The sequence below is a fragment of the Urocitellus parryii genome, chromosome 4, assembly GCF_045843805.1.
Source record: "Urocitellus parryii isolate mUroPar1 chromosome 4, mUroPar1.hap1, whole genome shotgun sequence".
In the NCBI taxonomy this organism is placed as follows: Eukaryota; Metazoa; Chordata; class Mammalia; order Rodentia; family Sciuridae; genus Urocitellus; species Urocitellus parryii.
The window spans coordinates 56,250,494-56,263,034 of NC_135534.1; the positions used below are offsets into that span (position 1 = coordinate 56,250,494).

Sequence of the window (12,541 nt, forward strand, 5' to 3'; positions counted from 1 at the left end):
AACAAGTATAAAAGAAAAAAATCATTCTGACTTCTAATATAATCTTACAAATATTATTTGTAGCCCAAAATTTTCCCACCTACCTCTGAAATGTCAGCAAGGCAGCACCAGTGACCTGAACGCGGTCTTCAGCAGATGCTTGTATGACGCATGATCGTCTTCCAATCCGCATGCCTGTGGCTGTGACAGACCTTATCCCATCTCCTATGGGCAACACACAACACCATTAGTGTCAGACCCCAGGAGAGGGTGTTGACTACCAACTGTGGAAGCCTAGACCAACACTTTTTAAGCTATTGTCAAATTTCTTACATCGACAAATTTGATTATGTGATCTCTGCCTCAATTTAATTATCAGTAAACTCATTAATCTGGACCGGAAAAATCCATGACAGAATCCATGGAGTTTCTACATGCATCTGATTTTAATGATTATAGACTTGAGTATCCTTTAAACTATCTCCCTTCCCTTCTATTCTCTTCACCACCCACACACAAATAGGAGAAAATTACTCCTCTTTGCAGGAAGGAAAAAGGAAGGGAGTACTGGGGACTGAACTAAGGGTTACTCGAATACTGAGCCACATCCCCAGACCTATTTTGTATTTTATTTAGAGACAGGATCCCACTGAGTTGCATAATGCCTCACGTTTGCTGAGGCTGGCTTTGAACTCGCCATCCTCCTGCTTCAGCCTCCCAATCCACTGGGATTACAAATATGAGCCACTGTACCTGACACAAAGGATTTTTTATTAAAAAAAAAAAAATTACTAAGGAAAAAACAAATTGGCCCAAGACAGAGACCCACCCAGGGAGTTTCAGAAATACAATCCCTGAGGTTAAAAGAGTTATTTGTACAGTTGAGACATCAAGTTGGGTCAAAGAACCAAAAATTGGATTTAGGGGCTGGGGATGTGGCTCAAGCGGTAGCGCGCTCGCCTGGCATGCGTGTGGCCCAGGTTTGATCCTCAGCACCACATACCAACAAAGATGTTGTGTCCGCCGAGAACTAAAAAATAAATATTAAAAAAAAAATTGGATTTAGCGGGTAAGAGAGAACAGCATAAGATGATATCCATGTTCTCTTAACAAAATGGGGAGCAAGAAGACCCAGGTTCCTCCTCCACTCTGCTCCATTTGTGGGCCAGACCAGTGGCTGTGACCCAGAGCTGCTCCCTCACCCATCCTGAGTAGCCTCTTGTGGTGATTTGAATGGCCATTATTGTAAAACAAAAAATAGAAAATAAATAAACTTCCTTCAAAGGGTTCCCTTTTCGTTTTACGGATTTGGGGACCAATGTAGTTCCGGAACCAGAGATGGCATTCTTAGCATGCATCAGAAGTTCTTTGAACACAGAGTTCTTGGGAATAAGCTAAGCAATTCAGTGTTAGGAAAACTGGGGTTTTCAAACAACATTGAAAGTCCTGTTGGCTGTTAAGCTTGGCCTATTGTTTTAGATTAGGGAATAATATAAAAATACCATTTCCCCATTCCTGCCATCAATTTAGTTTTGAGTAACTGATGCTCTTATATACCAAAATATTAAGAAAAAACTATTGTGGGCCATTTTCACAGTGTAGGTCACAATGAGATCATTGGCGTGTGTCAAGTTGGCAACGAGGCTGAGAGGCTGGGCAGAGACCACTGGAGTGAAATGCTGTCATATCCTCGGAAGCCCATTGCACATTGGCATTCCCTGGTGGAGGTAAGATCTAACCCTGCATGCTCCACTTTGCAAAAGAGTAAGTACTTTACTGTCAAAAATGCAAGAACTGACCAATCCTAAGAGCACCAGGATCTAGTCATAGATGGGTTTCCCTGGTTGCAATTCCTGGGGTCATTGGGACTTGCATTCAATGCAAGTTTCAGTCTGTGCCCCCATCAATCGAGTAGGTTTTGAAAATTGATCAGGAGTCATTCCTTACTTTGATTGTCTTTGTAAAAGATTAAGATTCTCTGATTCACATTATGGTTTTGGGTGCCACCTTGATCTTTTGGAGGGCCTGTGCAGGATCTGGATGAGTGCACAGTCTTAGTCCATCATAGGTTGTCTTGAACCTGACTTCTCGAAGAACTTGAATGGGAGAGTGGAGGCCTGGATTTTAGAACTGTTGTTTTGGGTAAATCAGTTAGAATCAGGTTCAACAGCATGTAATAAAAACAACAAACCACAAGTCAACAACAGGTGAAATGGAAATGCCTTTCTTTCTTGTATATAAAAGATGTAGAGGAAGGCAAGGTAGGGTATTATAGTGGCTCCATGATCAACAGACACCTGGACTTTGTCATTCTGCTTTATGATCCCATTGTAGTTTTGTACCTAGAATTCACCCTGTTGAGTAATATGGCTGCTAAGCTCCAACTATCTATCACACATCTTCTAGGCTATAAAAAGGTTCAAGAGTCAAGAGAACACACATTCCTTCTTTAAGGATTCTCTTTGAGATCTCATGCATCACTGCTACTTATGCTTAAATTAGTCACAGAACTTTGGATGTTTCTAGTTGCAAGGAAGTTAGAAATATATTCTTTTTGCTCAACTGTGGCAACATGCTCAACTACAAAACAAGGCTATGTTTGCAGAGAAGAGGAGGGTAGGATACTGAAGGCGACTGGCCATCATTCTGCCACTCTCGCCTCATTGACTACTCCCTCCCCCCATCTCTTCTCATTCATTCTTATCCTATTCGTCTTTGCTTATTGATGCATTCATTTGCTAACTGGTTCCCTCAAAAATAATTCACATTCACTTAGTAACATTTCTAAAGGTCAAATGCCATGCATGTAGGTACAGAAAATACAGATGTAAATAAGAAGTCATCTATTATAGAACTTATAGATAATAAGAGACAGAAGAAGATGGTGCATGATTATTAACATGTACATCATAAGCATTATCATCCATATAAAGTGCTACAAGAGCACAAATGAGAGAGTTGTTTGTTGTACTTAGAGGAGAGTGTTCATAAAGCCTTTCTTCTTTCTGCTCTCAGTAAGTGAAGAGGACAGAACCCCTGGGAATAGGATCACCAGGAAGTGGGCAGGAGCTATTTATGTGGGTGCAAGGGTTCCAGACAGAGAACTATGCTTTCCCAGTGCAGGCAGCTGTTCTCTACCTAATCATCCTGAGAGACCAAGACCAGAGCCTCACACTGTGTGGGCTCCATTGCCTTTGACAGTCATGTGAGTCTAGCTGGAGTAATCATGCAGGGTAGTGGTGAAGAGGTAAGAGGCTCCCAACTCAGGTCTTCGGACAAAAGGACACTTCCTTAGTTGAAATGGTCAGGAGGGAAACTCCAAGCATCAGGGCCTCTGGGTGAATTCAAGGAGAGCCTAGGTCCCCCTAATTTGCAGGTCCCTTAAGACATCACTGCCCTTGGGCCATAGAAGCCAAGATTCTCTCTTTCCTGGACTCAAAATTAATCCCTCAGGGAGACCCAAAGGACCTAAAATCTCTTGAAAAGTAGCTGGGGGGGCTGACCCTGACTGAACCATATATCACTTCTTCCTCTCCTGGTGGAATTCTCAAAGGAGTCTATCTGTGGCTCATTAAATTGTCCAGGCCTGCCACTAGCAGTGGCAGACCAGTTGTCATAGACTTCCTGCATCCTTAGATGGCATTTTGACTTTAATTCTACTTTGTTACCAGGAATGCCAAAGCTCTGTGACAGGAAATGGAAAAGAGTAAGGAAGAGGGTGATGAAGGGCTGAGGGAAATGAGCTCTGATTCTTTCACAGGCAGTTTCTCTCTCTCTCTCTCTCTCTCTCTCTCTCTCTCTCTCTCTCTCTCTGACCTTGACAGGGGAGTAACCCTGGTGTGTATGGGGAGTGGTTTACACACCCAGCCCTAAATAGCAGTAGGTGTTATGCAAAGAGGGTGGTGGAAAGCAGGCCTTGGAGGCCTCCCTGTTGAGGAAGAAGTGCTGTAAGACTTGGTCACCTGGGAGATATCCCTTAAACTCTGAATGCTTAGCTTCTTTGCAAGTCCCTGTTATGTAAGTGAGAAAGAAATGTCTTTAGGGTTAAAACCACTAAAACTCAGGAGTTATCTGTAGAACAGCTGGAATTCCTTCAACTAATACAATGGCCATTTCTCAACTGTTGCAACAGAACTAAGGAAATGGAATGCCCACACCCCCGATATGAAGGGCAAACCAAGGGAGGCTGCTTCTTCCCTGTTGCTTCCTGTCTCTTTGAAGTATGCCTTGGACTCCAGATCCATCCCGAGAGGGGAAGTGATGCTTTCCCTTTTAAAAATAAACATGTCACTGGCAGAATTAGGGCAATGGTACCAGATGAGATCAAAAGCAGTCCTGGGAAGTGGTCCATGCTCTGTAGGCCTCCACTCTTAACAGGGCTGTAGAAAGAGGCTTGGAAACACACACACTGGAGTCGGATGGACCTAGATTCACATTGCTGTGCTGCCACCTGGGTGTTGTATGTTTTCTCATCTCAGTGGCCATAACAGAACCTGTCTCCTAAGGGTGGTTGTGAGAATTAGACAATCTAATCTATGTGAGAGGCAGCACTGTGGCTGGCTTATGGCAAATGCTCAGTAGGGTGCTCACTTAAAATCATTATACATGCCCCACATTCTGACTGGGTGCTGTGTGTCCTCATGGGACTGTATCACACAAGGGAAAGTCATCCATAGCATTTGCCATGGAGAACAGGAGAAAGGCCTGCACTCCATTGAGCTGTCATCTCAGATTGGGGTGGGAGGGGAGCTGACTCAGGACTTGGCTGGACATAGATGCCCAGATTTAAGTTCTATCCCTTTTCCTATTTTCCTTGGCTATAAAGATAGGTTGTTATTTTACTCTCTTAAATTTCTGCTTTAAAAAAGAAACAGTGCTAAATCCCAGTCTTCTTGATAAGTGTGTGCGTTTGTGTGTACACATAAGTGTACATATGTGAAAGGTGGGGGAGCAGGTTAGCACTGAACCCTGAACCCTGCAGAGATCTGGCAGCCTGCTTGGGCTGCATCCAACACACCCTGACCTTGCCAGGGCAGGTGGCAGATGGAGTCTTCAAAGCCAGTGAGTTCAAAAATCCTTTTCTGTCTCAGGGATTCTGGATGGCTCCACTGCATACTCAAAGGTCAGCCAACACTGCTGCCTTTACTCTCCATGATGTCAAAAGGCTGGGGAGCTGTGTAAATTCCTCCCGAGCAGGCCACTGGGCACTCAGGGATAGGAAAGTCCCCTCCATTGAGGGACAAAGGAGATGACAGAGCACTAGGGGCCATTACCACAGCTCCTGCCTCTATATAGCCGTAACAAGATGGTATTGGCCTGGCCATGTGATAGAACCTTTCCTATCCTCCTGAATGTCAAGCTGAATTACGTCATGAACTTTGGGAAGAACAATAGGAAAGGGTTACAGGTTTCCTTGCTTCCTGTGTAGTTCTGGGTAATTTCTGTACTCTTGAGGAGTAGGCTTGGTTTGATGGGAATACCAGACACAGACACCATTTGGTTAAAGCAAATTTTAGTTTTCTGAGAGAATGAAGAAAAGGGTGTCAAATCATATATAGTAAAGATCAACCCCATTATTCTAATTGACAGAGGTACAAGATTCTAACTCCGAAGGTCCTATTTAAGGGGTGCTTAAGTGTAGATCAGTCTTCCTCTCTTTAAGCCCAGCCTTTGTACATATATGTGTATCAGGCTACAATGATTCTGGACTAGTCTGGCTGTCTGACCTCCTGACTGAGTCTGCTGCCCATCTGTACTCAGGGTTATTTGATTTCTACACAACTATCTGCAATTATGGTACCATATACTCTGAAATGAATAAAGTCCTCATTTATTACCCTCAGTATCATTAACCCATTAAGTTCCAAGTTTTCAATTCTGTGAACATAGTAATTATTATTTTTTCTTCTTTTTCTGGTACCAGAGATTGAACCCACGGATGCTCTACCATTGAGCCACATTTTTTATTCTGAGACAGGGTCTCTCTAAGTTGCTGAGAGCCTCTCTGCTGAGGATGGTCTTGAACTTGCAATCCTCCTGCCTCAGCCTCCTGAGTGTTCTCCACCATGCCTGGCTAGTAATTATTTCAAAGTTCTTATAAATGGTATATTTGTTGCTCAATTAAGTTTTTAATAGGTGTTCTACATCTGGGACAATGAGACAAAATAGGTTAATATGTGAAAATAGAGTTTTAGGCTTAAAGCAAATGTCAATTACCCAGACTTGTCTTGAAGTTATACTAGCAGCCCCTTTCAACCATCTCTAGATATTATCTATTGAGTTCTCAGCAGAGCCTACCTGAAGTCTTCAAGGTTCCCAGGAGAAAGCATCTGATTACCTAGGTTGGATCATAGAGATATGACCTGGTACCCATTCCAACAGAAGTTTGGAGAGTAGGCTTCTTGAGAAGAGTCCAGGAAGAACAAGGGAAGTTGACTACAGTAAACACGACTGCTCCCAAACAAATTTGAAGTGAGATAGTGAAAGACTTAAGCCTTTGGGCAAGTTATTAATTCACAACAGATTTAGGAAATAAGATCACTTCTTCAGGAAGGATGTGGGTAGAAAGGACAAGAGCTGTGGGAACCTTGGCCTGTACAGATACATGGTATTTTCTACCTGTTCCTCTAGCCCATGTTGGCCCAGGGCCACATTTGCCTTCAGCTTCCCCTTCAGTCTATCTGACTTTGGGGTTTCAGGCCTGAGCTGAAGCCAGAATCTCTCCTCCTCATCTCTATCTCTTCTTCAAAGGCTTTCTACTTCATTTTCCTATCCTTTCTACCATAGTATGAGTTCTTACTACCTATGATTTATGTTCAGGACTGCAAGGTTTCCTTTCAACATGTAAAGGAAATGTTCAGAACTTAGAAGTGCCTTTTCCCCTACAAGCCTTGGCTTTAAGACTGTTGTTTCACGAAGACTAACTGACGCTAGCTGGTTGTCCACCTTCTGTTATCTACCTTCAGCTTGTAAAAATACAAGGTATTGAGGCAATGCATTGGACAACATGATTTATAGACAATAAAAATGCCATCCCTATTACGTAGATATTGAATTATTATTTGATGAATAAATGAAAAAAATAAACAAATGAGATACAGAAGTGAACAAATTGGATTTCTTTAATCCTAAAGTTACAAACTCCCCCATTCAGTGGAATTCAAAGTAGAAATCAGTTCTAGGCAAGTTATAAAAGAATAAATTTGCAATAGGCTGCTCAATGGAGATGGCCGGAGTTAAGCTCCAAGTTTTTATCACCTTTCTTCATTGAGAAGTACGTGAGCAGAGGTTATTTACTCCCTTGGTTTCCATGAACTCCCATCTGATGACAGTGGCATTGCATTTTGCATTTTGAGTATAATTTGAGAAATAGTAAAACACAAACCCCCCTTAAGCTGATATGGGTGGTCGGGTTCTGGAGTATGTCAGTGTCTCCTCTCTGAAGAGAGAAGAAGCACTCAGAGAAGCACACAGTGTCCCCGTGTTGAATAGCAGACTGCTGTACCCAAGTGAGAACTGGTCGAGGATGACAAGGGTGCAAGCATCCCTCAAGTGAGCTGCTCTCACCAGGGAAGCACTCTTCTTTTAATACCTTGCTCTACCCATCTGTGAAGATAAAGAGGAAAATGAAGGGAAATTGGGAAGTGGTGTAACATAAAGAACTTATTCTTGGGTTTTTTTTTTTTTTTTACCAAAAGATGAACTATTTTTGATGGTGGAATTTAGCAAGTCAGTGTCCAAAAACACTCGTAGAGTCACTGAATCATAATTTATTTAAAATAACATAAAAATGTGCTATGTATTCTGGATCTGAAAACATTAACAAGCCTGATAGAATCTATGCTTGATGACATAAGTGACCAGGACACTGTTTAGACAAGCAGGCACAATTAGTGTTAATGGATCTTTGTTTCTAGCTGATGGAGGTTGGCAAGCAAATCCAAGACCACTCAGACTTTCCCAAGCAAATCTTCTTTCTTGTATTGAATTATCTGTAGGGAAAAAAAAACAGAAGGATGCTAAGTATTGTCTCATCTTTAGGTATGATACAAAACCAAGGACTTTCCCAAAGGTCTGTAGAGAAGAGAGTAATCATACAAAATATGGGAGTGCTCAAGGTAAACACTAGAGGTATAAAAGATAATGACAATGTGGTGGAAAATAACATTTCTGCTTGAACAGAAAGTCAAGTGCATCTTGACTCTCCTCTCATTCATAAATGGCCTTGCTGCAGAAGTCTCTTCCCTGGAAGGTCACACTTGAATAGTTATTAAATAGAAAGGTGGATGACAATGGGCTTGAGCTTCAGCTTTCCCCATCTCCAAGAACAGCGTTCATAGGAGAGTGTGACGTGATGGGATAGGCCATTTCTTCTCCTACAGATTAAATGAATCAGAATAGTTTATGCCACTCAGAGAACCATACTAGCTCCCGGTAGTTTGGGGAGAGAAGGACTGTGTCCTGTCTGAGGAGGGACCCTGAGGCAAAGGTGGAGCATCCTGGCCGGAGGACATCAAGGAAGACCAGACCGCTGCTCCTGAAAACAAGTATTTCAGGAGATGGTCCTGTCAAATGCTGCCTCTCACACATCACCATCCAACCTGCAAATCCAACAAAGCTGTGTATGTTGCTTTCCCTGGTAGTAGAAGGGAAAAGGCAGGGTTTGATTACTGCTCTTTTGAAGTCTGGTTTAGGGTGAGTCTTTCAGTGCAGAATGGAGTGAGGGAAGCTAGTTTAGGATTGGGGGAAGGATTGTGACTGATAGTTTCGATAGACATAACAAGGTGAGGATTTCAAGCCCCGGGGTTCAAAGTCTTGGGGTACATACTATCTCTGAATGCTTTCCAAGAAACAGTGGTGGCCTTTTGGGAAGCCCAGGAATGAAAATGTTACTTGCAACTTTCATTTTTTTTCAGCAAGACTCTGTGGGAACAGTAAAGTTATGTTAATGAAGACGATAACAATAGAATGGTAAAGTCAAGTTAATGTACAGTCTTTACTTTGTGGACGGTGAACTGTGTTGCAGTACGATTTTAGTTCTCACACTCCAAGAACAAAAAACATTGGAGAGCTGGCAAAGGATTCTGCCCAGTTCTGTGGGTATTTGCACCTGGCAGCATGAACATTTATTGGTTGCCTCTTCAGTATTAAGCCTCCTTTCTGATGGCCTTTATTTCTCACTGGTGACTCCCTAGAGCCTGGTTCCAATCAGCTCCAGGAGTGGCACAAGTGACTTTAGGAATTAACAATGTCTAAGTGAATTCTACCAGAGAGTATTATAAAACAGATGGTGTGAATGCTAGGACAAAGATGCTGTCTCTTTCTTGTTGGACATAAACAAAGATCTGTATGCCCAAGGAGCAGCTGTGGCTTCTCTAGACTTCTATAGAGGAGCCAGACTTAGAAGTCAACCCCATGGGTGGCTGAATAGAGAGAGAATAACAATCCACAATTTTAGTCATACACTTTGAGCTGCTGGATCTAGCCTATCCTGAATGTAGTATAATCTCTGGCCTTTATGAATATATCACTCATAAATTCCCTTTGTTGTGTGAGTAACATTAGATGGTGTTTCTTGCTTAGAACAGAAAACCTCTTATCTGAGACACAGATGAACTCCTACCCTTAGAGTGAAGGGAACCTATCCCACAGTTGCCATAAGATTGACTATTCTGTATTCCTTTCTGTGATATATCCCAGTACCTAACAAAATGTGTGGCATGTGGTAGACCTTCAGCAAAGTTTTCCTAATGAAACCAATGATTGATGTTTGGTTAATTAGCTCATGTGTTGAAACCTTCATGACCAAAAGAGAGACATTCTACTCTCCGTGATATATAAATACTGTTTGTAGCTAAGGAGGAATTTTTTTCTTTTGTATTTATATGTTACTTTACAAGAGGAATTTGAGTCCTAGGTGGGTTGAAGGGTCTGTGGGAAGCTCTCCATGTGTGATGGCTCCCTTGGATTGAAAGGTATAGATCCTCAGCAGTGAACATTGGTCATCTCCCTGTCTCTTTCCCATCAGTGTCTCTCATGAGGGACTTAAATTCACTTGTTTAAAATGAAAATGGAAATCTATACTTTTTTAAACAATATTTTAGCAACTTTCTTTTATTCCCATGTTATTTTTTCCTAAAATAGCCAGGGGGACTTTACAAATCATCAACAATTACATAATGCAATCTCAACTTTTAGGTATATGATATGTTATAGAGAGTTGTGCTCAGAGCATCAGAAACAGAAGCAGTTATGAATGAAATGGAACACATCAGGGTGATTTTCCCTGCATAACTAAGGATCTGAATTGTATACGCTTAGATACTTTACATATTGATAGTAAGTGCTCAGATTGACAGTTTGCCAGCGAAAGGTCATAAAACCAATCAAGAAAGTAAATGTCATCCAAAGGGAATAAGACTGACTACAAATTTAAAAATGTAAACATTCTGGATTTTCCTTCCTGATATTAATGCTTAATGAAGTCTCTAAAGGGGGCATGGAGATTTTAAACCTACATCTGTTTGTTCTTTTCACTGGGCCTGATCTTCATTCTATCATTGTTGATATCTAAATGTTTCTGTCCCCCTAAAATTCATATGTGAAACTAATCCCTAATGTGGTAGTATTAAGAGGTGGGAGGTGAATAGGCCATGAGGCCCCTGTCCTCATGAATTGGATTATAAAAGAGGCCCATGATGGATGCAGGAAGGAGACGCTGTCTTTGAGGCACTGGAGCTAGTCCTCACCAGACACCAAATCTACCGACGCCCTCATCTTAGCCTCTAGAACTGTGAACAATAAATTTCTGTTGTTTATAAACTACCCAGTTTATAAACTATGTATTAATTTGTTTATTTATTTTTGGGTATTTTGTTACAGCAACCCAAAAAGACTAAGACACCTTGTTGCCTGGAGTCAGGGTCACATCAAGAAATAAGACTGAGTTGGAACAGGCAACATCTACTCCATTAGGGGAAGACAGGAGTTGACCTGGCTGCCGAGGGGCCCATAGAATCCATAAACAAGATCTCAAGCCAGAGAATCTGATGTTTCCATCTTAGTTCTGCAATAGTGAGTGGGGCCCTCCAGTGGTAGCCATATGAAGGAACCAAGAGCCTGGCAGTGATTAGCATAAGCTTCTGGTTTTAGAGAAGGTAGCAGTAGAGCCCTTAATTTAAGGATTGAAGTGGGATCCAGCTTGGAGGACCCTAGCCAGGAAGGCGGTGTCAATCTGGTGGGGGAAGTGAATGGAGTGGGAGTTCTACCAAAGTTCACTTTGGCACACACATGAGATTCAAGAATGAGTTGACGACCAAGACTGTGACTGGAAGATTATGTCACAGGGCCCCAAAGCATGGAGATAGCCACAGGAAGGTAGGTCTGCCTCTCCACCTCCAGCCTGCAGCATGAACTTTGTATTCTTAAGTAAGTAGATAGGGTGACAAAATCTGATCTTTCCATTGCATTTCAAGCTTTTTGTTCTTAAAAGTTACAGAATGCTTACTTCCAGAAGTAGGGATATTAGTTCTCAGGCTGCTACTTACAAATAATCTGACGTTTCAGTTGTTTTTCAAGTCTGAAACCAACATATCGCTAATATGGACTTATCTAGTAATAAATATTAAATCAGGAATCCAGAGATCCTTGCAGAGAAAGAAATCATAACTGAGAGAAACCCTACACTCAGGATAATGAGGGGAAATCAGGGATACCATCTTTGATCTCACTGAGTTAGGGCACCACCAGCCCTTCTGCTCCTCCAATCTATCAGAGAGCATGTTGGAGCTACAGTGTGCCCAGTGTTTGTCAGTGGACATGTTGGAGGAGCAGAAGTCTGGAGCTGAAAGAGTTAATAACAAAGACCTTGAGAAAGCTGCTTTTTGTTACAGGGAAATCACTTTTAGCTCCAGTTGCTGTTGCCAGAGGAGATGCTTGAAAGCAAGAGAGGGAATAATAGGAAAGAAAAGGACTTTTGAATCACATGGGAGTCTTCGAGGACTACTCAGCCCAGAAGATGTTCCTCTTACTGTTTCAAGCAATAATTCTCTAAAGCCCCCAAGCACAGATATAACTTCCTTTGCTGTCTTTACAGATTGTGTTTGAATTCATAGGAGCCCAGGAGACTGTCCTGCTGTGTATGGGCTTCCTCAACGGCAGAAAGTAGGGACAGAATTAATAATAGCAATAACAGTGGAAATACAGAGCTTATCCCCGTGTTGTAGAGGTGGATGGTCTCTAAACATTAGAGAATCGTCCTTGAGCAGTTGCAGACAGAGACTGATATAACTTGATTTAGAAAATCAGCTGCAGAGACCTGAAGACTCCATGAGACAGAATGAGAAGCTGGAATATTAAAGAAATAGATCTGGACCAGATTTGGGCTTCACTTGTTCCCATCCTAGAAAAAAAAAGGGAGGCTTGGAAGTTAAGGACTGAGCACCCTCCATCATCACCACCCCCTCCATTGTTACCACCACCTCCATACCCATATAACAGGTGGCCTTTGTTTTTAAGGTTCTGTGCTGCTGAGTAGGACATCCTAACTTAATAGCTATCGAGC

At 42.1% G+C, this 12,541-nt stretch overlaps 1 protein-coding gene across 1 annotated transcript in view; it reads left to right on the forward strand.

Moving 5' to 3' along the window:
- Positions 1 to 12,145, forward strand: part of Syt9 (synaptotagmin 9) — a 131,360-nt gene extending 119,215 nt beyond the window's left edge. The window contains exons 6-7 of the mRNA XM_077797263.1: positions 1,577 to 1,706; positions 12,074 to 12,145. Of these exons, the coding sequence (XP_077653389.1) occupies positions 1,577 to 1,706; positions 12,074 to 12,145 (202 nt within the window). The remainder of the gene's footprint in view (positions 1 to 1,576; positions 1,707 to 12,073) is intronic.
- The last annotated feature ends 396 nt before the right edge of the window (positions 12,146 to 12,541 follow it).